Raw genomic sequence first — 23,667 nt, forward strand, 5'->3', positions numbered from 1 at the left:
AGTCTTAAAATACCTCTATAAGAGTCGATATGCATAAAATACTTTTAGATAGGTGTCATTTTCATATTATGCACCAACGTCACCACAATACAGGATAGGCTGGAATTATTACAGCCAAAGGGGGTATGAAATGCACAGTTCACGCTGCAGTCAGAAGGTACCAGCTGTTATTTAACAAGAACGCCGAGGAGTGTCATCCCAGTCCCGTTATTTGCTGCCAAATCTGATTCAGTGAGAATGCCATTGTGGAATATTAATATTCACAGTTGTGTGGAATTGATGTTGTCAGCATTGTCCTCCTGTCTGTGCTCCCTGTAGGTGCAGAAGAAAAACTACAGGGAAGAAAAGAAGAGAGCGACCAAGGAGCTGCTCAGCACCATCACTGACCCCTCTGTCATCGTCATGGCCGACTGGCTAAAGGTGGGAACCCCCTCCGCCCCACCGTCAATCTTTCCTGCTGCCGATGCCTATTTGTTGATTGTCCAATAGACTATGGTTATAATATAATTATACGATTAAAGGCATTTCTTTATTGGTTAATTTGAATCCTCAAGCTCCTGATATAGGATAACACTTCTGACTTATCGGTGTTTGATCCAGATCCGTGGCACTCTGAAGAGCTGGACCAAGCTGTGGTGCGTGCTGAAACCGGGCGTCCTGCTCATCTATAAAACCCACAAAAACGGCCAGTGGGTGGGAACGGTGCTGCTCAATGCCTGCGAGCTGATCGAGAGGCCCTCCAAGAAGGACGGCTTCTGCTTCAAGCTCTTCCACCCGCTGGAGCAGTCCATCTGGGCCGTCAAGGTCAGTATTTAACTGCTTTAAGAGACAGGATTCTCAGCCAGGAGTGACTCTCAGGAACATAAGGAGCACATTCCAGGCTGGGAAAATTGGGAGAGCAGAAATTCTCTGGGAATTTTGGGATGTATAGGGGATTTTTACAAATAGCAAATATCCCAAGAACATCCCCCCCAAAAAATGTCGCAACTTATTTTTTATTGAATAAGTGCTCTGAAACTACCGTAAGAAGTTTAAAAAGGTAGTCAGTGGAGCAAAGACTAGACGTGTCAGCCATTGAACAGAGTCAACGGTACTTGTGAATAAATGAAAGGCGTGTGAAGGATTAAATAGAATAGTAAATGCAAAAATGAAGCAAGTGGTGAGTGAAATTTGGCTCCCTGATCAAATATATAATAAAAAAGATAAATTTTGTTGTTTGTAAAGTAATATCCTATGCATATTTCATTTTATGTTGTTTGTAATTTTGTAAAATTTTAATATTATATAGGTGGAGGCTTCAAATAAGCCCAGTTGGCTTTTTGCCTCTTCCTGCACTGTGATATTCATTTATCTCTGTTATGTTTGTTTATTTTTAATATTATTGTTTGAATTGTGCAAAATAAATAAACAAAACTAAAAATAAGTAATATGTTTGTGTTACGGTAAGCCAGTGACCAGACCAATCAGTGTCATGTAAGGAGCTACTGGCAGAAATGGGAGGGGTTTAGGTGTATATGACGACATGGAGAGGCCACTGTTCATTCTGAACAACTATGGAAAAGGTTAGCGTAGATGCTGCAACAGCATCAGTTCTATCAAAACTGGAGAGTATTTCTTATTGGAAAAAATAGCAAAAAACAGCACTGAAGGCTTTTCTCCATGGAAAAGATCTCTTCACTCTCGATTGGCTTCTGTAATCATTGACAGATGGTTCAACCAATCACCTGCAAAGTATTTTTTGATAGCCTGCTCTTTTCTGAACAGTTTCCAATGAAGTTTTCTCAGATGGTTCAGTGTAACAAACTATCTGGCCGGTGGGGTTAAAAATACTCTGCCTGAGTATCAATGCTAACATTAAGGAGAATTTTAGTGTCATTCATACCCGTCTACTCTTCACTGTACAATGTCAGAAAACAAGGTGAACATGTGTGAGGTTGGCATTTAAAGGAATAGTTTGACATTTTGGGAAATAATTGCTGAGAGTTTGATGCGAAGTTTGAAACCACTTTCATGTCTGTACGGTAAAAATAGGGCTACTGTCAGGAGCCACTTAGCTTAGCACTGGTAACCAGGGGGATAACAGCTCACCTGAGTTTGTCCAAAGGTCACAAAGTCCACCGACCAGCACCTCCAAAGATCACTAACTTTCCTTTCATCCGTACAAAAGTGTAGAAAATGATCATTTACGGTCTTATGACGGTTCTGTGCCTGATTATATCTTGGCCAGGCTGGCGCTGTCACTTCCTGGAGGAAATAGTCTTCCACGTAACGTTTTGTCTTTGGATTTTGCTACATTTGGACAGAGCCAGGCTAGTTTTTTCCCCCGTTTCCAGTCTTTATGCTAAGCTAAGCTAAGCGGCTGCTGGCTGTAGCTTCACATTTACCATACAAACATGAGAGTGGCATCAATCTTCTTACCCAACTCTCAACAAATAAGTGTATTATTGTACTATTCCTTTAAATCTGACATATATTCCCTAAAAAATGCCTCTGACCTTATCGTCCTGTTATAATATAATTAATAATAGATTGATCAGGGGAAAGCGAGAGGAGCAGAATACTGAACAGGGTTTATTATGCAGGATGGATCTGAATGCCGCCTGCTTTGCTCTCCAGCGATGAAAAACAAAATGAACACAAACAGATCAGGGGAAACGATCTTTCATTAAAAACAAAATCCTCGGCTGCAGTTAAGAAAAATAGATAGTTAAACAGACGTTGATGTTAGCTGTATAATTAAGAGCTCATCTTTGCTTTAATTTCAGGACAGACACAGAAAATTATACATACTGCCAGCAATTTTCATATTTGGCGGCACACATTTTCCATTTGTTCCTCAGTTCTCCGCTCAGTCAGCACTCCAACTGTGATTTGGTATTCATCGCTGACCTCGCCCTGCCAGTCTTTTCCCTTGTGTCTGTGCAGTGAGAAGGCTTGAATCACAATTGGCAATCTGTGTTTTTAGATTACAGCGGTCCTGCTCTCCGCGTCGCCCCCCCCCCTTCACTTTAGAGATAAACACTTCATTCATTCAGCTCCTGTCCCCCCTCTCATAGCTCATTATTATAACGACACACCAGGGAGTCGACATTTTCTCTGTTTGCACACACGAACAATGACGACCTGAAAGAAATGATACACAAACTCTGAAGGTGAAACGAGGACACCACAACTCAAACCGCCTCAAATGAGAAGAGACCGAGATCAAACGCAACACCTACCTGAAACTTAAACACTAAAGTTGATGTATTCTCTCCCTTTCTTTCTTGCTGCCAGGGTCCTAAAGGAGAAGCTGTCGGCTCCATCACTCAGCCATTACCCAGCAGCCACCTCATCTTCCGAGCTACCTCTGAGTCTGATGGTAAGAGACAGGCTGCCAATCACACTGCAGCCATTTGTCTGAGTCGTGTCAGCAGCAACTTACATTGAAAGAAACATAAATCCATTGACTTTTTATATCAGCTACGTAAAATCAATATTAGTTTTGGTTCAAAACTACTTTTACGTGCAGTATTTGGCTGTATGTGGAAATGAAAGAAACCCTAATCCTTGTTATTTTTAGCCCAATTCATTATCTTAATATAAGCATTTCTTTCACACCTACGATATTTGTGGGAAAATATCAGGTATTCACATGGGCATCAGAAAGCCATATTAATACTCTCTACTGAGTGACTAGGGGATTTCTAGGTCATTTGGATAGCCGAAAAACAAACCTGTGACTTTTCAGTCACTCTCTTTAAACGGTGCTAACTTTACTCGGCAGTGTAAAATCGAAGGTAATTTCTTCTCATTTAGTTTTAAATCTCAAAGGAATAATTTGCCATTTTGGGAAATACGTTATTGGCTTTTTTCGCAGATAGTTAGGAATAATGATCAACACCACTGCATTTGGGGAATCAATGAACGCGGGGTGGGGGGAATGTAGAGTGGTGCTAAATTACAATGGATATGATTTATGTGGGTACAATCAGCAGAGTGCTCTCATACTGTCTTGCTAAACTATCTTTTTTTCATTATTGTTATTTCAACTTATACTTAAACTTTCCCCAATACTGGTAATGGTAATTAACAATACTTGAATGATATGGAGGAAAACATTTTTTTTTTTTAGATTAGATAGGTCTGCTAAAGGGGGCAAAACTCACACAATGAGTGAATGGGGAACTAGTGGCCCATTTTGCTCTGTGCCTCTGTCCATGGTGCTGAAACATCCGATCTAGTCTCTCCCTGTCTGGGTCTCCCTCCGTGGTGCTGGAATAGTTCTACAGTTTCCAAAAACACTTGCCGTTTTCTACCCTAATGCACAATATTTATAATAGTATAGGTTTTATGCATTATATATTAAAAATACCATCAATAACTTATCCAAGCAAGTTTTCATCCAACAAGAATGCTTCTATTTCTGAATAAAAGTCAGTCCTTTCTGTTTTTTATCGCAGTGACAATATAGTTTGCCTTTTGTAACTATGTAAATATTAAAATGAGAAGGATATTAAAATGTTGCTTGTCTTGAACCAAACCTAAAATGGGATCAGGGGTGACTTCGGGTAGAAGAGACAAAATCATTTAAAAAAAACTTTTGACCCAATTATTTTTGCTCCATATTAAGAGGAGGAGGAGGAGGATGATGAACTAACAGTAAAGTCTGAAAATATATGCGGATGTCTCTGAATCTCTTTCCCAGGTCGATGCTGGATGGATGCCTTAGAACTGGCCCTGAAGTGCTCCGGCCTGCTGAAGAGGACCATGATCCGCGAGGGGAAAGAGGACATGAGCACAGTAGCCACAGGCGGAGAACACTCCATCAATTTCTACAGCCTCCTCAGAGCCCACAACATCCACGGTTTTCAGTAAGTAGGAAATAAAACCGAAGCTACACTATTCCCCTTCGACTTTTATACTTATACTTTATACTTTTGCCAGCTCGTCTTCAAATGTATTATTATTTTTCGTAAACATCCTGCCACCCGATCCGCCCCTTCCTCCAGGTTCAACGACAGTGACCATTTGAAAGACCCTGACCTGTACTCGGACAAGTCCGACAGGGAGGGTGAACAGGACCACGAGGAGTCCGACCCAGAAGGCCTGGAAAAGAGTGAGGAGAGTGACAGCGACACGTCAGAGCGGCAGGACGACTCCTACATCGACCTGGACCCTAACGAGCATCTGCGGGAAACCCCATACCTGGAACAGTCCCATGAGGAACTTGGAGAGGTCGGGGAGCTTTTGATAAGACGCGTAGATCATGAGATTGCTGCATTGCACCACATTCTCACAGGATTTCTCAGGTTTCAGGATTAAGCTCGTGGAGACCCGTGCAAGCATTTTAAGATGTGTGCAGTAGAAAAATACATAACCTCTTTACCCTTGTTTGTGTCTCCTTCTCCAGGCTGGCGAGGCCGCCCAGACAGAGACGGTCTCAGAGGAGAATAAATCTCTGATCTGGACTCTGCTGAAACAGGTGCGACCCGGCATGGATCTGTCCAAAGTGGTGCTGCCCACCTTCATCCTGGAGCCAAGGTCATTTCTGGACAAACTGTCTGACTACTACTACCACGCAGACTTCCTGTCAGAGTAAGACCGTCACACTTTCTGCTTCTAAAGTCTAGAAGTGAAGCTCTTATCATTTTACAAATGAGGTTTCATTCTCAGGGCTGCAATCGAAGAGAACGCTTACAACCGGATGAAGAAGGTGGTGAAGTGGTACATCTCTGGATTTTATAAAAAGCCAAAGGTCAGGAGAATGAACACGCACAACCCACTTCATGTGAATGAGCTTCATAGAGTATTACATAAGCCCATTTCCACTTGTCAAAGAAAAAAATAAGATCAAAACCTAGCCTTGTTATGAAACAAAAATGATCCTGTAAGTCATTAATTATAATGACTTACAGGATCAAGTTATCAAAAGGACTTAGTAGGCTTAGTATCGCACAATAATGAGAAACTTTCACAAAATAAAGACTTACTTTTTTCAAATTACCACTTAGTATCTCATAATAATGACTACGTATCTCAAAATAGTGACTTTGTATCTCAAAATAATGACTGAATGAATGAATGAATGAATGATGTCAAAACAAGGAATATGTCAAAATAATGGCTTAGTGTCTCAAAATAATAATTAGTAGGTCATAATAATAAGAAACCTTTTCAAAATAATGAAAGATGCTCTGTATTTTGAAAGATGAAGACGTCATTTTTGAGAAAGAACCTCATTATAATGATTGAGTGAATCTTTTTTTTCCTCATCTCATTGGTGGAAAAGGGCTTCCATAGAGTTGACATGCTTTCTACTGTATATAGAATCTATTGTACTAAAGTTAGATCTCATGTTGGTTTTTGATCCACAGGGGTTGAAGAAGCCTTATAACCCCATTATTGGAGAGAAGTACCGCTGCATGTGGCTCCACCAGAAGACCAACAGCAAGACCTTCTACATAGCAGAACAGGTAACAACTGCCCTACTACCGTAGAGCAGTGGTCCCCAACCTTTTTTGCACCACGGACCGGTTTCATGTAAGACAATATTTTCACGAACCGGCCTTCAAGGTGTGGCGGAAAAACACAACGAAATAAAATGATACGATCGGCATGAAAACAAATATAAAATGCATAAATAAATACAACTCACAATAACGCTGAATCAGTGGGAGCCCTGAGCTTGTTTCTCTGCAACGAGACTGTCCCATCTGGGGGTAATGGGAGACAATGACACCCGAAGTGTGTTCCTTATGTCCAGTCTACTCCGTAATTTCGTTTTGATTGCTGTCACTGCAGAAAATCCCGCTTCACAAAGAGGATGTGTGAAATGAAAGCAGGGTTTTCAGTGCTTTAGTGGCGATCTCGCGATATTCAGCCTTGATATTAATCCAAAACACCAGCAGAGTTGTTGTCTCAAATATACTTTTAAGGCCACCGTCATTTACAATCTCCAGCAGCTGATCTTCCTCTGTCGCCACATATTCTGCAGAGCGGGCTTGGAGTACTAACTACTAGCAATCTGATTGGTCTCAAGCTCATTCCAACTTTATCAGATAACTCGCATAGTACAAGGCGATTGGACTACATTGACTATCTGTGATGAGATAAATCTAATGGTTATTGTTTTGGCTGATTTAAAATCAAATAAGTTATCTTGTATGTTTATATTATTAGCATTCAGTCCCACAACATCAGTGTGTTTTTCCTCAGGTATCTCATCATCCTCCTGTGTCAGCTTTCTATGTCAGCAACAGGAAGGACGGATTCTGCCTCAGTGGCAGCATCCTCGCCAAGTCCAAGTTCTATGGTACACTCGCACAACTAAAACAACTAAAGGCACCTTAAATAATAACAATATTTATTCCACTGCTTTACTTTGTCTTCGTTGTGTCCGCACATCTGTCAACTGACTGCTGTGCTTTACATTGCAGGAAACTCCCTGTCGGCCATATTGGACGGGGAGGCTCGGCTGACTTTTCTCAACAGAGGGGAGGACTACGTGATGAACATGCCTTATGCTCACTGTAAAGGTCAGTGCAACCTGACATTTCTCACAAGACAATCTCACTTCAGTAGGGCTTTTTTCAAGTTACTTTAATTTCGCTTTGCTCATTTGGAAAGCTGTAGATCTACCTAGAACAAGTTGTTTGGCTCCACTTTGAGCTCCTCAGTGCTGACTCAAATTCCTGTTGGTGCTTTTTCATCTGGTAGGCATCCTATATGGCACCATGACCCTGGAGCTGGGCGGTCAGATCACCATCGCGTGTGAGAAAACGGGCTACAGTGCTACGCTTGAGTTCAAACTAAAGGTATGGCTGTGTTTAAAAGAAAGATCCTTATTTAAGAGTAGCAGATCATTTTAGTCCTTTGTGAATAGAGTAGGACATTTTAAGTTGTTTAGAGCTAATAAACATCTTAAAGGGATAGTTTGGTTGTTTAGTGGGGTTGTATGAGGTACTTCTCCGTAGTCAATGTATTATCTACAGTAGATGGAGTTTGGAATACCAGCATGGGTACTGCTGTGGACATATTTTAGACACCTAAAATAATCAATATCAGTTTAAGTGTACTTTTTTAATGAAAATATATAATAATATATAATAATAATAACGTTTTCTAATGCACTGACTATGGAGAAGAACCTCATACAACCACACTTCAAAACTACCAAACTGTCCCTTTGAGAGGGAACTCCTCAAAGTCTTTCTAGATACAGGAGTGTTTTTAAAAAATAAAATCAGTTTCTCATGTTACTTTTCTAAATGTCTTACCCCACCACACCATCGCCAACTCCGCCATGCCACTCCTTCTCCACCCCCTGAAAAACGCCCCCTCCTCCGTATCGCCATTCACACCAACAACTGCATTATGCAATCACTAGCGTCAGGTACATGTCAGAGAAAGCTAACAGGGAATTAATACATTTCCTTTTCACATACAGATAATGATAGGTGTCTCTCGTTGTTACAGTTTAAACTTGAGTTCATGTAGATTAGTAGTATTAAATGCAGTGCACCATTTGGAACCATGCAGTTGATCTACTTTCATTAGTAAGTAAATTAGTGTTTCATTAATTGGGCGTAAATTAAAAAATGTAGTGTTAAAACCTTTTTTGTTTTTTTTAAAGCTCCAGTTAAAGCATGTTCTCCATGACTTGTTGTGTTCTGATCCATCAGCCACATTTCTTTTATATTTGAATGGGAAAGCATCCTGTTTTAAATTACTACAGACACATAAATGTAGATCAAATGACACATATTATACCAAACCACAGTCTTTTTTTCTCCACTGTAACTGCAGCAAGTAAACTGTCTGTGTGCATGTATCTCCCCCACTTTAAACCCCCATGTCCTCTTTCCTCTCCCATCCCTCACCTCCTACACCTTTGTTTTGTTTTTTCTCTTGCTGTCCTGTCTCCCTTCTCCTGCTCCTTACTTTACTGTCTATTTGTCCGACCTATCCTTTCCTCCTCTTTATTTGCTTTTCCTATTCTTGCCTCACCCGTCTTGCCCTCCCCTCCTTGCTGCTCCTTTCTCTCCTCTCTTTCCTCCAGCCATTCCTGGGCAGCAGTGACTGCGTCAATCAGGTCTCTGGAAAGATCAAGCTGGGGAAGGAGGTGTTGGCTACGCTAGAAGGACACTGGGTGAGACACATTTTCCACACATACGTTTCTGACGACTTCTTGTTATATAATAAACCCTGATGTATGCAACTTGCAGGGCTCAAGCATGCCTAGGACCTGAGTTACATGCTGGCCCATTTTGCGATCTGCAGTCTTCGCTGTAGTTTGCATCTTGCGATATCTCTAAGCAAGTAAAGGGAGCTTTTTTGACGTTCCCTCAACAGGACAGTGAGATCTTCATCAACGACAAGAAGACGGGGACGCTGGACACCTTCTGGAACCCGACGACAGAGCTGAGGCAGAGTCGACTGACTCGTTGCACCGTCCCACCGGAGGAGCAGGGAGACTCTGAATCAGAAAGGTGGACTTTGACTGAGTTATTATCAAAGTGTCAGCAGAACCTTAAACATGACAGCGTATTGTTTTGTGTCATTGGCTTTCAGTTTAGTTTACGTGCCCAAATTCACCTCTCACCCTTTTAGCATCTTGATATATTTGTAGGGTTGTCTTGTGCAGTTTTTTTACTACTCCCCTTTTTATTACACCCCAGACTGTGGCAGCACGTGACGCGGGCCATCAACAACAAGGACCAGACCGAGGCCACCAATGAGAAGTTCATCCTGGAGGAGGTTCAGCGGAAGTCCGCACGAGAACGGAAGGCCAAGTGCGAGGAGTGGTTCCCTGCCCTGTTCGAGCAGGACCCCGTCACCGGAGAGTGGCATTACAGATATGCAGAGTGAGTGGCTCCCTCTACTGCCTGTGGGCCCATGTGGGTTGAAATCAGGTTTGAGTATAGTGACAGGAAATAACAAAGTGGCTTCTTCATATCTACTGCCTGTACCTCAGTACTACAGTATACTATTTATAAATGCATTTGGAGGAGCTTAAAACTGTCTGCAACAAAGGAGAGTGCCTACGGTACTAACAAGTACAATACTACATTTTTAATACTGATACCGATAAATATTATTTAAAAAGTCAGGCGTTGAAAAAATCTACCAGTGATATATTGGCCTATTTTTGTTTTTTAACATAAACAATCAAAATCATTTGAATTTAATGACTAAATAATTGTGACCAAAGTACGAGATGTACTGAGTGGGTCATTTTCTGGTATGAAAATAAACTTGTGAGAGCGCTCTAGTGGACAAACTATATAATGGAGACAATGTTTTTACCACAAATTACCACAAACATATATTTGGCATCAATGGACTGCAATTATTATTTCATCCAATTGGATGTAATTTGTGTGTCGAGGTAATATCGGACAGCATTATCAGTCTACCCAGTCATTGGTCAGGCTTCGCTTACAAGTATTAAACAAATAAACATTCAACAAAATGACAACAGCTTATTGCTGATGTTAAATTTAGACAGTGGGGATATTGATAAAAGGCATGTAGTGCATTTACCTCGATTAGAATTACAGAAATACACTTGAGGACCTGAAAACCAAGTCTTTCTTTTCGATAGTCTTAGGACGTACTGTACTCTCATCTCACAATCAGTGCTGTAACAAGGCCGTTTAGTTTTCCCCCATTTGCTCCTCCATCTTCCATATGGAGTTAACCAATGGGACAGGGTGCCATCTAGTGTTGATTCCATATAACTGCAGAGGTGATCTGTCAGACTGCCCTTGATAATTATTGTAATTCCTCGTCTGTCATCTTTTTTTCCCATGGCTCACCCACGTCTGTCTCACTGTTTTCTCTTCCCCTGTGTCTCATCTCGCCTCCCTGTGTCTCTCGGCCCCCTCCCCAGCACGAGGCCATGGGACCCGCTCAACGACTTGATCCAGTTCGAGAAAGACGGCTGTATCCAGACCAAGGTCCGGCACCGCACCCCTATGGTACGTTCTGGCAGTCTTATTAGTCTGAGTAACCAGGGGCCGCGGAGGGACAATTGCAAGTGCCAGGTAGGTCGTCCCGATCGAAAACCGCCATTTAAAAAAAAAATAAATAAAAAAAAAAAGCAGCTCGCCGCCTCAGCCACCCCCCACGCAGCACCCGGTGCACCGTCTTCATTATCGCTTCTTCTCTTTGTGTCGTCATCGCTGTGCCGCCATCGCCGTTGTCGCCTCTGCTTCTTTTTCTTTGTCCCTGTCTGTTCTTTTCCAACCACCCGGCACCTGCTGTTCTCTCTGTATGGGAGGGAAGGTTATGTCAAAGTGCATGCTGAAGTAAGTGGATGAGCAGGTGTTCTCCTTCCTTTTCTCGCCTTGTCAAGAGGTAAAAGATTAGTCAAGTTTCTGAGAAATTAAAGCTGCAGTGAGTATAATAACCTCTACACAATAGGCACTTTTAAAGCACTTGGTAGAAAGTTTGTAAGGATGCTCAGTTCAATGTCATTTGCCACACCTTGTAAAATATACATTGAAACCATCTTTATTGATTTCATTTCAGTCAATAAAATGTCTTACAATCTAACAATGAGAGTGGAGTCAGCATTTATAGCTCCAAATCAAATTCCCAATGTGCAATGATAATTAACCAATGTGAGGGTTTTAAATGTTATTCTTCAAGTATGTTTTAAAGACCGTGACACCACAAGATAACAGTATGTAGTGAGTATGTTTTTCTCCCATACAAAGTCTAAAAGAGAGAATATCCATCACATCGACAGACCAACTACCGCCATCAACGCCTGGTCGCTTCAGGGCGTTCGCCATGCGCTCCCCATCCTTCACCTGTCCTCGTCTTCATTTTGTCTGTGTTCGCTCACCGAGTGTCAACTTCTACTGAGCTGTTCGTGTCGTGTTGAGAAGCCGAAGGCTGCTGCGGTGCAGTCTGTGCAACTGCTGCCTGTGTGTTTGGAGTTTGTGAAACAGTTTGTTCAGTGTAACTGCCTGCCAAGGGCCCAAGCTTTAGGCACTTTTGCTCTTTGGTTTAGCTTTTGAAGTTCTACTACGGAAGCCATAAAAGGCAAGTTTGTTGTTTTACAACAACAAACTTTTATCCTTGCAAGATTATTTTTCTCCAGCCAAAACTTTTTTTTTTTTTTTTAACTGCTCTTAAATCATAAACGCAGAAGAGAAACAACAATTTAGATCAGACTTAGAAAACGAATCCCCAGAATTGTTTTCTTCTCACTTGCCTAATAGAGCTTCCGTAACTACCAGTGGAATGATTGGGAAAATGTTTCTAGCTATAAATTAAAAAAAGAATAAAAATGTATTCCAAGCTCCTTTTTTTAATATATTCTTCGCACACTTTTGACCTTCTAGTTATTGTCAGGCAAAATCTGAAATGTTTTTGTGCTGCCAACTTTTACTCAACTTTAAAACCTGTTTTGCTTGATAAAGACTCCAGGCCTGAGAAACGTCATCACATTAAATAAACCAGAGCTTAATCCCGTTAAACTGAATTATTTTAATGAGCCAGCTCTTGGCAGGTCTGGTTCATTGTGTCACTGTTGAGTGTTTAATATGGATGTGATTGACTGATGTCTGCATGCCTTTGACACGTCAACACCGACTAGCATGTTAATGAATGTGTGTGTGTGTGTGTGTGGTTTATTGATAGGTAAACAAATCTGTTTATATCGTATTCTTGAGTCTTTGTGCAGATGCTAAGATGTGTTTGCATGTGCTCTCATTTGGTTGTAGCGGTTATCTGTGTGGCCTGTTTGTTTGACCTGTTTCTCTTTGTGTGCGTGTGTGTTTCTGCATGTATCTCTGTGTGTGTGCGTGTGTGTGTGTGTGTGTGTGTATAGGTAACGGTGCCAAAGAGGAAACACAAGAGCGATAAGCCCAAGAGCACAGAGAGTGGCTGCTCTTCACCCGAACCCGACCGCCAAGACTCGTCCGGCAGCGAACGTGAGTCACGCTCATTTACACTCTCTCTCTCTCTCACACACACACACACACACACACACACACACACACACACAGAAGCTAATGTGAATCTACCGTTACCATACTTTTTAATGTTAAAAATCAACATTTGGTCATACTGATCTACAGCATATGGTCTAAACATCACAGATACTGTACAATGTACAATATTATTATTGCAGAAACAACGGCCATAGAGGCAGGAAAAAAATGTCTAGGTCAAAACTGAGCTAAATTTTCACGTTTTTTGTATCGGTATAATTGCTTTTGAAATACTAGTCATATGTCATCTAAATAGCGATAAAGCTTTCACTTTCTAACCAATCTGCAGAAGGCCATATGACTGCTAGTAGTAGGCTGAGACTAAGTAAGTAAACAGCACATTCTGGTGGTGTTAGTTGTTTCTTGTGGAGGTGATGGTGTAGAACTTGCTTATATTTCATTTAGTCCAAGTGTAAATACCCAACATTAGAATCAACAATGTTAAAAAACACTCATAAGGCATTTTGAACTTCTTAAAAAAAACTGAATGCAATTCCCCCCCAAAAAATGATTTAATTTACAAAGGTCCTGAATATTTTTTCTTTCTTACCGTTTACAGTAATATGAGTTGTGTATTTTTTCTTGTATGTAGTTGCAGGATGTCAGGATGTTCTGCTGCTTGGGTCCAGGCTATATTGATTGATTATAATATAATATACAGTTGGGAAAGACAAAAATGTGATATAAATGTCAATTAATTCATGTACTTAATTATTAGTTGTGGGCCTTATTTTCCCTACGATTTTTTTAACCCGGACGACCCTAAAAAAATGTATTAAATTGCATTGTATGTGTTGTCAAAAAGGTCTTTCAAAAGTCTTTCAATTGTATTTGGTGAACGGATTAAATGTAGAAGCCGTGATGAATACACTTTGTTACAGGACACAAAAGCAAGCATAACAGTCGGCTGAGAAAAAAAGGAGCAGACCTCAGTGAACTTCAAAGTGCCATTGAATCCATAAAGCAGACGCAGGAGGACATTAACAGGTGAGAAGGGCATCAGTCACACCGTCCCGTTAAGCCTGCCCTTTGAGGATCTTACCCATAACCCCTGTTTGTTTGCAGGAACATCAGCGTGCTGCGGAGTCGTGCGGCCAGCCGGGCGGAGGGCAGTTCTTTCCTCCAGCAACGCGACTACATCATCATCGTTTTCCTCATCCTCCTTCAGGTCCTGATCAACTATGTCTTCAAGTAGCAGCCATACCCCAAGGAGAGAGAGAGAGAGTAATGCCCTCACACACACACACACACACACACACACACACACACACACACACAATGAACATTAAGAGTCACGACTTTGAGACGTGAACTTTGACCTCTCACAATAAGGAACTCCGACTCTCTCCTTCTCTGTCTTTATTGAATCCAACTACACACGTCCAGTAAAAGTGGAGACTCCCACACAAAAAGAGACTTTTTAATAAAACGTGTTGATTTTTAACCAGTCCATTCCGAAACTCTGGGGAGATCCGCAGATTTCAAAAGTGAAGAGGAGCGGCGATAAGAAGTAGTTGGAGGTGAGATTTTGTCCTGATGAAGTCTCAACTGCCGCTCTGGAGCGTATTGATTTGCCTTGATGTAAGAGGCAAAGACAGCAGCCATTTTCTTTTCTTTTTTTTTAGCCGTTTGTTTTTGTTTTTCCGATGGAGTGAAACTACTTCGTGAATCACATTTCACCTCAAACAGGGAACCTTTTAACATGGAGACGAGTACCATAGCTCATACGGTGACGCAGATTAAAGAAGAGTATAACTTTTAATTTGAATGTTTTTGTTATCGTTTTGTTTCGTTGCTCGTAACAAAAAGCGGTGATAAGGGAGAGAAAAACAAAGTGGTCCAATCTATGTGACTTTTATTTTTTTATTATTAGATACTTTGATATGAGCCGGGGTTTCCACGTGTGGAAATGGACTGGGAAGACAAATGACACAAGTGACATTGTCAAAAGGTACAGAAGCTATACTTTCTGCTGTATATTAAATCTTCACCTTTTGCATACTAAATCAATGTTGAAAGAAAGAAGTCATTGTAGGCTGTAGGTAGCATGTACAGACCGCGGAGCGTGGTTAGGACGTTAGCCCTATGTACAGTATTGCGTCTTAAGGCACAAATGCACTGGAAATGTCACATTTGTGTTATTAATATAGTTTTTAATCAGTTAAACCTTTGTGAAAAATGAACATGAAAATACTTTTACATCTTTGCTCTGAGGAGGTCTGGAGCATCAAAAGAGGGTCAAAAATATGTTTTTGGTGATTTGTCATGAGTGACCATATCTGAAACTAGGGCAGTGACCACTGCCCTAGTTTCAGATAAAGGGAGTACGTTTTAATCAAAGTCAGCAAGGCTCATTAAGGTAGTCTGAAATCTGCCTTCTTTCACCTTGTGACAAGTTAAAGGAATATAATAAGTAATGCACTTGTTTGCTTTCTTGCTTTGAGTTAAATGAGAAGATTGATACCACTCATGTGTGTATGTTACAACCAGTAGCTGGTTAACTTAGCTTAGCATGTTAATTAGAGAGCTTGAGGAAGTACTGGTGGGCTGATTTTGTTACTTATAGACGGAGCCAGGCTCCGTTTAGAGTCTTTATGGTAAGCTAAGCAGCTGTTCTCTTTAGCTTCATCTAACTTATGACGAGAAAGTGAGTATTTGTATTTCCCAAAATAAATTCTTAGCTATTCCTTCAAAATGAGTTTCAATTTCAGGGTTACGTTGTGCTAGCACATAGACAAAACCTAAAATATGTAAAGACTAGCTGATCTAAAGATTGATCTCTCAATATTAAAAACAGACTCCAGACCAAGCCATAGATTCGAAAACTCTAAACGTTCCCCATAGCTGCTGACTGCAGCGCCTTTCATGGCAAAGTCGTATTCAGAGCATCGATCATCGCTTTCAGTGCTTTGGCGCCTCAGATGTTAACCAGGATAACTAGTATAGACACTTTAGTAAGCTACTGGTGGGAGGAGGAGATAGACTTTTTTAACTACTACTATCACCACAGTAAACCATTCCAAATGTACGCAAGTACCAGCCAAACTCGGTGTGTAGAATAGGAGTCGACCCCGTTCACTGTGTAAATACCCAACGGGATGACTCGTTCCAACACCAAGGTTCCCAATACAGTAACCCCCGCGCTCTGTGCACAAGCCAGTCTTTTCAACCTTGTGTGTCTTTCTGTCCACTGCTCTGTAGATACACATGGACATTGGCAAAAAAAGAAAACGGATTAGTGGGGTACACAATTTGATTCCAATCGCAAATTTATTCAAAGGGCCTCAAGACGTTGCTGTTATTCATCACATAGTCGCAAAATATAAGGGTTTTTTTTGGGAAATTTTGTGAGTGTACACTGTGGTTCTAATCTGTTGCCTTCCTCTTTAGAAACAAGATTTTGCCATTTGAAAGACTCAGGAAAAAATTGCGGACATAATACCCTGAAAATCTACAGGCTTACGGGGACGATGACTTATGAGGACTAAACAAGTCAAGGCTGTGTTTAGCACTGTCCAACATTGGTTTTAACAATTATTCTTCAGTACCAACCGAGGATGAAGGCACCAAATTAGAAGCCACACCTGACCTTTTTACCACACGGTTTGTCAGGATTTTCCACCAAAGATGAAAGTAAAGGACTGCTAATTGAGGCAATTCAAAAAATATCCAAAACACTTGGGGACCATATGTGAACATTGATTTTGTATATCTCTTTGCCTGTCATGATGTTAGCCTTGTCGACGTTTACATATCCGATTGCCTCCGCCGTCAGCAGACTGTTGAGCGATGAAAACTTTGTAACGCTAACACAGGTATAAAGAAAGACTGGGAGCAACGTTGGGAGCCAACCGTACCCCCGTAAGTTACCCGGCTGGCCCGTGTGTATCTGTACGTGTATTTTTGTGTATCCTCATTGCCTCGATTGCTCATTTTAAATGGAGAATCCAGATATTAGAATGTGGAGAAATAAGTATATACCAGTGCCTTCTAGAGTCGAACTGGGGAGGGGGTAGATAGGGGGTTTATTGGAGGTGGTAGGAGGGCGGTGGGGGTGTGTGTGGTGTGGAGCATACAAAGTGTCCAAGTCTCAAGGTGAACTAATGATGATGGCAATAATCTGGAATAACTGCATATGTTGGACTCTGACTTGGATTAGGACCATGGCGGCGGCTGTAGTCACTGTAGTGTTTTCGAGCAGACGTGCCATACGAAGCCTTAGAAACGAGTCTGACTCCGGCTCCAGAGCTCACCACCCACCCAGCTCCTGCCCCCCTCCCCCCCCCCAACGAAGCACCGCCATCGTAAATCACCCGTAGGTTTTCCGGATGCTGATTCCTGCCACAGGAGAGAGAGAGAGAGGGAGGGAGAGAGACCACTCCTCTACGTTGCCCTCTCTCGCTCTCTCACATACCAAAATTCAGAGGGGAAATAAACATCTCTGCTGTCCGTTGTTGTTGCTGTCTCTATAAAATAATACATTTTATTTATTCCTCTTTAGTATGTGGTTCTATGTCCATTTTTTTCTGCTTGTAGCATTAGGTTAATGCTGATTTTATCCCACAACTCGTTACTTGACATCACACACAAGCGACTGTCCTAAACGTGTGCACACTGTCAATTTCAACTGCCCCCCTCCCCCTCAATACCCCCACCCCACACACACACTTATTCCGATCTGAGTATGTGAATATATTTACTGTATCTCCATGGCAACTATATAACTTCCTGTAAGTTTATGGTCACATGTAACATAACACAGAATAAAAACAAATGACATCCTGGGGTCGTCTGTCTGTTCGGTGTAAAAACACACATCACTGTCTATAGCAACTGTATTTTTGCATTCATTATTTATTCTGTATTTATTGATATTGTATTAGGGGGTGATGACGGTCATTACTGTTTATATTATCTGTCCATTACAAACAAGCATTGCTACATCTAGACCTAAACATGAACACGGTATCATTATGCAAATTACTAAAAACATGTCGATGAGGTTAAGACAAATATTCATATGGAAATATGTCACTGTAATTCAGGCACGAGAATAACATTTATATTACAGAAAAAATAAAAGGTGGAAAATAAATGAATAGAAATAAGACACACAGAACTGCCCTGGTTCGTGGAATAAAATCATTGCGTGTGTTCTTGTACATCTCTTTGTGAGGACCATATCTGTTTTAGACCTTCAGAGTGAGGACATTTTGGCCAGTCCTTGCTTTTTCCAAAGGCCTGTTTGAGGTTAGAATTAGGTAAGGGTTGGGGCAAGGCATTTAGTTGTGATGGTTCAGGTTAGGCTAATGCAGTATATAAGTGAGTGTCCTCACAAAGATAGATGTACTCAGATGTGTGTGTGAGCGAGAGAGAGAAATGGTTCAAACTAAATTGGTTTGGGATTTTATAGATTTAAATCAGATTTATTTAAATATGTTTGGAATTACTTACTTGGTTGCCATCTTATCATTGTATAAACAATTTAATCTTTTTCCAGTTAAAAAGGAACTGAATTTATTTTTTGCTTTCATTTAAATTCCATGTGTATTTTATCAGCTGTGACAAAACCACATTTCACTCCTATCTGATAGACTCATTTACAGTGGCGGGCTGTGCATTTTATACCTAGGCCTTCACTGCTGTCCTGCAGCTGAAATACCACCTTGTAACCACATGATGGCGCCAAACCTATTATTCGTTTTTAAGGCTGTAACTATGTATGTATTCGTATTAAACCGTTCGGTACGAGGCTTACAATACGTTTGATTAATACTAGAGCACTTGGAAAATGCAGAAGCTTAAATTCAGGAAAATATAATGTTTTCTGTGCTCATGTAGGACAGTGGTTCTCAGCTGGTCTGGCTGTGGGACCCACCATCATTCCTTAATGACAAGCTGTGGCACAGAGAGATCATCTTATGATTTTACTTTCACAACTTGAACATTGAATGTACTGCTCTGCAATATCTTTCCTCGTCTCAGCCCCCTGTGTCACGGTGTGTGGTACATCTCACTCGAGTCAGGAAACGTGTCAGAATGCCCATATTTGATTGGCTGACCTGCATCACGTGATGTGATTCACAACGCCGACTAAGCCTCTGCTGTTAAGTTTCATTTCACAATAGTCACGTGCTCGCCCACTGACCAATCGCAGCACACGCTGTACCTCACTGCAGAGCTGCACATGGAAACTGAGCTGCACGTAATGCTGACGTAGCTATAGGCCGGCTAGCAGGCTCTGACACGTCAAAGAATACGCCCAACATGTCAAACTAAAGATCTGATTGATTGAACACGATGACAATCAACAATATCGTCCCCATTCACTTAAACTGCACATGGATTCACTTGTGAGTCTGCAGGCCTCGGGCCTCTCTTCTTACCTAGAGACATAGAGGTGAAATCTGATTGGATAAAAGCTCTACTTAAAACAAGCTGCACTGGAAGCAGAGCAACTGAGGAAGACAGTAGCTGTGCAATGAGAAAATAAGATAATGGAAAAAATATTTTTATAAATTATAATACATGTAGTGTATTTAAGAAAAATTATAAAATAGATATAGCTTTGTGATTCTGTTTAGGCCAGCAGAGACGGCCTTGCAGGCCCTGACGGCCCACCACTGCCTCTGAGTTATAAAATAGAATCCTCTCCGAGTTATAAAGTAGAATCCTCTGAGTTATACAGTTTATAACTCACAGGATTCTACTTTATATCTCAGAGAGGATTCTACTTTATAACTCAGAGGATTCTACTTTATATCTCAGAGAGGATTCTATTTTATATCTCAGAGAGGATTTTACTTTATAACTCAGAGGATTCTACTTTTTCTGTTGTTGGATCCACTGGCAGGGCGTCCACAGTGTCATTTCCTCAGCCAAGGACGTCGCCGAAGGTGCATAGAGCAGAACAGTCCTTCCTGTCCATCTCAGATAACAACAAAACATCTGATATCAACCCCCACCGTGTCCCTTCCCTACTTTGCTCCCTTGCTTTCCATCAACAAAGGTATTGTCATGGAGGGAAGAAGGGAGAGAAAGTAGACAGGATGAAGGATTGGCAGGAGGGAAAGAAAGTGATCGGCAAGGAAGGAATCAAGCAAGGTGGGAAGGGAAGGACCGGAGCACAACCTTGAATAGAAGGATGAAAGCAGCACAGCTGGCGTTTTCCATGTGTTGTGAGACGCATAATGCAGCTTTATATGCGGATGTAGTTCCAGATTTGCTTGGGTCTACTTTCATCCAAGCTGTATTTTAATTACTGTTCAATTTGTTGGGTGGCCTTTCCATAAAAGGAGCTGAATGTATGTTGTTATCAGCATTCAAATAAGTCCTTTCTTCAGAGAATCTACTCTTGTCAGATCTGTGTTTCTGACCGGAGAGACAATCAGAGGGGCAGAGTTTCTACCTCCGTCATTGAGACGTGGACTGAAGTACGGACAGAGTCTCTCTGTGAACTTACAGTCAGTAAAGGAGGAGATAAGATCTTTGGCATCTACATCATAAAAGGAGACCAGACCCTCCTCATAATTAGGCTATCCTCGTCATATTGTATCGTATTGGCAAATACCTGCACACTGGCTTCTGTCTCTCTGTTTGCCTCTTCCTGGCTGAGCTCCTCAATCTTCAGTCTCTCCCGGATCATCTGCTCGATTTTAGCCTCTGTCTTCCCAGGACTCGGCGGAACCGACACGCACATCTGATCAGTCTTATAGAACATCTCCATGGTCTCATGCTTCTTACACATCCTGCCTTCCAGGTTCTCCACAGGATCAATCAGCATACGTCTTTTAAGGCCTGCGATTCTCTGATGAGGCTCCAGGTGAGTCTCACAGTAGGGGAGCAGACACACCAGGCAGGACTTCAGGGCCTTCGCTCCGGTTTCAGTGCAGACGTCACAGAGAACTTTTCCTGGTACTTTCCTTTACACCCGACCGAGCAGCCGTCTCAGATATGAAAGTGTTGACGTGCAGCTCTGGTCTTCTGTCAAAATGTTTATTGCACATTGGACGTTGATATCCCAGTGTTCTGTGACACAGGTCTTGCAGAAGTTGTGTCCACGTGGTTTGGTGCATCTGTCTGGATGTGTTCGCACATCCGAGTCAATATTTCACACTTTTACACAATATAGAGCTCAGTTTGACCCAACAACATCCCAGCAATATGTACTAAAACCCCAATGAAGTTGCAGGTTCAGAAATCCAAACGGAAGACGATAAGACACCAAAATGACAAAAAGAGCAACAAATCAGCATGACACAAGACAATGCAGAGCAACAGGAAGTAGCAATACAACAACCACATCCACTATTCAGTAGATGCAGACATGCAAAGCAACAGAACACAGATAAGCAATACTAAAATGTAAAACGGCTAGGTGGTGGTTGCTGTGCCATTTAACATCCTAAACATAAGGCAGGCATCAACGTATTTCATCAGGTTTTCAATTAAGGATGCCATATTTGCTAAGGATATTGCAGTGCTGGTGTGTTAAATTGCACACCGACAAGTATGGCAAAATGCAGTGTACTACTCCTAACAGTCGAACAGCTGATCGGGAATGCTGGACACTTCTCACCCTCGATGGTCGCCATCTTGGCTACGTAGTTGAAGGAGAGGCCATATTTTGAACCTTGTGTGAAGAAGGGGGCATGCACGAGCAAGTAAAAGTAAAATCACATTGATTTCTGTTCAGTTTTAATACATTTGTCAAGTGAGCAAACAAGCCAACCGATATGTTGGCAGGCGACAATCGTGGTAAAATGTCGGCAGTAATGCTTCGCCCGGTTGCAGTTTGTCTTTAAGAACATGTACATGGTAGTACATGTATTTGTGTATTACATGAATCGGTGGATACTGACATGCATGCAGTGTACTATTAAATAATTCTGGTATCAGATGATGATTATTACCCTTCCTCACCCCTCCTCCCCCTTCCACTTCCTCCAATCTCTCTCCTCTTCATCCAAAAGTAAAAATTTGTTCATCCTGATACTGAATGGGCGGGAGGGTCGCTGTTGCTAGGATACATCATCCTGATGGCTGGCTGGCTGGCTTTCAAGACCAGAGAGGAATGAGGGAGGAGGGAATGGGGAAGGACACAGGGAGGGGTGGAGGGAGGATATATAGCATGGAGGGTAACGTGGAAGGAGGTAAAGGAGATGGAGGGGCAGCAAGGTAGAAAAAGAGAGGAAGAGAGGAAGATGTTGAGGAGGAAAAAAAGAGGGGACCCGAAAGGGACAGGAGAGAGTGCACAAGGAAGGGAGGAAACAAAATAGAAAGGAGGAAGAGATGGGAGGGGGGAGGAGGTGAGAAGGAGAGAAGGAAAGCGGGAGGAAGGAAAGAAGGCGTAAAGTAGTTAAGGAGAGAAGAAGGAAAGGAAGTAATTGAGTGCAAGGAAAAGGTAAAAAGGAGAAATGATGTGAGTGACAGATGAGGAAAAGGAGGAAGGACGGAGGAATACAAGAGAGAAAGGACATTGAGACGGAAAGAAGAAGAGCAAATAGGACACAGTGATAGTGGACGATAAGGGAAGCACCGCATGTTTTCTTTCTCATTATGTAAGCTGCTTTGCTCTCTGTGTTGTCATCGTCCTTTTCCCTCAGGCCCTGCCCCCCTTGACATCGCCCTGGTGACGGGCCGTCAGACTGATGTTGCCGGGCGTAACTCCACAGTAATGCTTTGCATCGGTGGACGTTGAGCACCGTTTCGTAGAAAAAGGGGGTCAGTTCAAAATGATTGCATGGTACATTTGCATAAGCACACACCGCCTTTGATCAGTGTACATATTCAGACACTTTTGTGTCATGTGAGGAAGCCGTGCATTTCTCCACCCACGGTTTTTATTCATTTATTGGAGAAGGCTTATTAATATTTACAGCAGCTTGCTGTTAGAAGTGCATTAGTTGTTCGAGCTGAATAACCCAACAGTGAAAACCTAATAGAAGTAATAGGTCTTAACAATCTGCTTTCAATGATATTTTACACTCAGAGCCTGTCATTATGTGAAAGAGTACAAGGTTATTCAATGATGGAGTAGGCTAGTCACTTATAATAGACCTGGCATAAAATGTGTTTTTGTGTGGGTGGTTCTACAGAGCTTCTGTTTTTCCGTGTTTAGTTTCTATGTATCAATAAGAATACTTTGCTACATGAGAAATGTCTGTAATTAGGCCAGCAGGAGGTTAACAGTAAGTTTTCATTCAACTGTCTATCTGCACATTTTCAATTTGCTTATAACCTGAGTGGAAATGCTGGATATAAAAAAAAAAAATCAATAATATCAATAGAAGCAAAATGTGACTAAGTCCAATGGAAACAGACTTAGACGATAAATCGTGACGCACATGAAGCATGCCACTAATTTGTCACTCAAGCTTTATTCAAGGTATATTCACATCAATTTTGTCCCCTTTGAGATTTGACTGCCGCTCTTTTAATGAGATCATCTCATTGCACGTTCTCCCTCTGCAATATTTTCATGGCACCTGACTGTTGCGCGCATCTGTACTCGATACTGCTAGCTCACATAGCACCACTGAGCTAGCTAACGATACAGCTCAGCCGAGGACGGCGTCTTTAAAACCTCTATAGCCCGAGCGAGCCCCATTTGGGGTTCGAGTACCGGTACCGAAGTTCCGAATGGACTTTTCATCAAGAAATATGAAAAATGGTCCAGACA

The 23,667-nt window shown here is 41.7% G+C and overlaps 1 protein-coding gene across 10 annotated transcripts in view; it reads left to right on the top strand.

Annotated features, from left to right (window-relative positions):
* The window catches only part of osbpl8 (oxysterol binding protein-like 8), a 74,672-nt gene extending 56,904 nt beyond the window's left edge, over positions 1-17,768 (top strand). For 7 of the 10 annotated variants that reach the window (XM_076076007.1, XM_076076001.1, XM_076076008.1 and 4 more), the window contains 18 exons: positions 319-420; positions 601-804; positions 3,277-3,361; positions 4,688-4,853; positions 4,992-5,217; positions 5,393-5,577; positions 5,656-5,737; positions 6,357-6,455; positions 7,198-7,294; positions 7,419-7,517; positions 7,699-7,796; positions 9,041-9,130; positions 9,334-9,470; positions 9,660-9,845; positions 10,874-11,027; positions 12,824-12,926; positions 13,868-13,973; positions 14,052-17,768. In XM_076076007.1, coding sequence (XP_075932122.1) covers positions 319-420; positions 601-804; positions 3,277-3,361; positions 4,688-4,853; positions 4,992-5,217; positions 5,393-5,577; positions 5,656-5,737; positions 6,357-6,455; positions 7,198-7,294; positions 7,419-7,517; positions 7,699-7,796; positions 9,041-9,130; positions 9,334-9,470; positions 9,660-9,845; positions 10,874-11,027; positions 12,824-12,926; positions 13,868-13,973; positions 14,052-14,181 — 2,349 coding nt within the window. In that variant the 3' untranslated portion in view covers positions 14,182-17,768. Of the gene's footprint in view, positions 1-318; positions 421-600; positions 805-3,276; positions 3,362-4,687; positions 4,854-4,991; positions 5,218-5,392; positions 5,578-5,655; positions 5,738-6,356; positions 6,456-7,197; positions 7,295-7,418; positions 7,518-7,698; positions 7,797-9,040; positions 9,131-9,333; positions 9,471-9,659; positions 9,846-10,873; positions 12,780-12,823; positions 12,927-13,867; positions 13,974-14,051 lie in introns of those variants that run through there. The other 3 variants (XM_076076005.1, XM_076076010.1, XM_076076004.1) reach the window with 2 other exon arrangements.
* The last annotated feature ends 5,899 nt before the right edge of the window (positions 17,769-23,667 follow it).

Source organism: Anarhichas minor, unplaced genomic scaffold, assembly GCF_050575085.1.
Source record: "Anarhichas minor isolate MPS153535 unplaced genomic scaffold, ASM5057508v1 ptg000055l, whole genome shotgun sequence".
Taxonomy (NCBI): domain Eukaryota; kingdom Metazoa; phylum Chordata; class Actinopteri; order Perciformes; family Anarhichadidae; genus Anarhichas; species Anarhichas minor.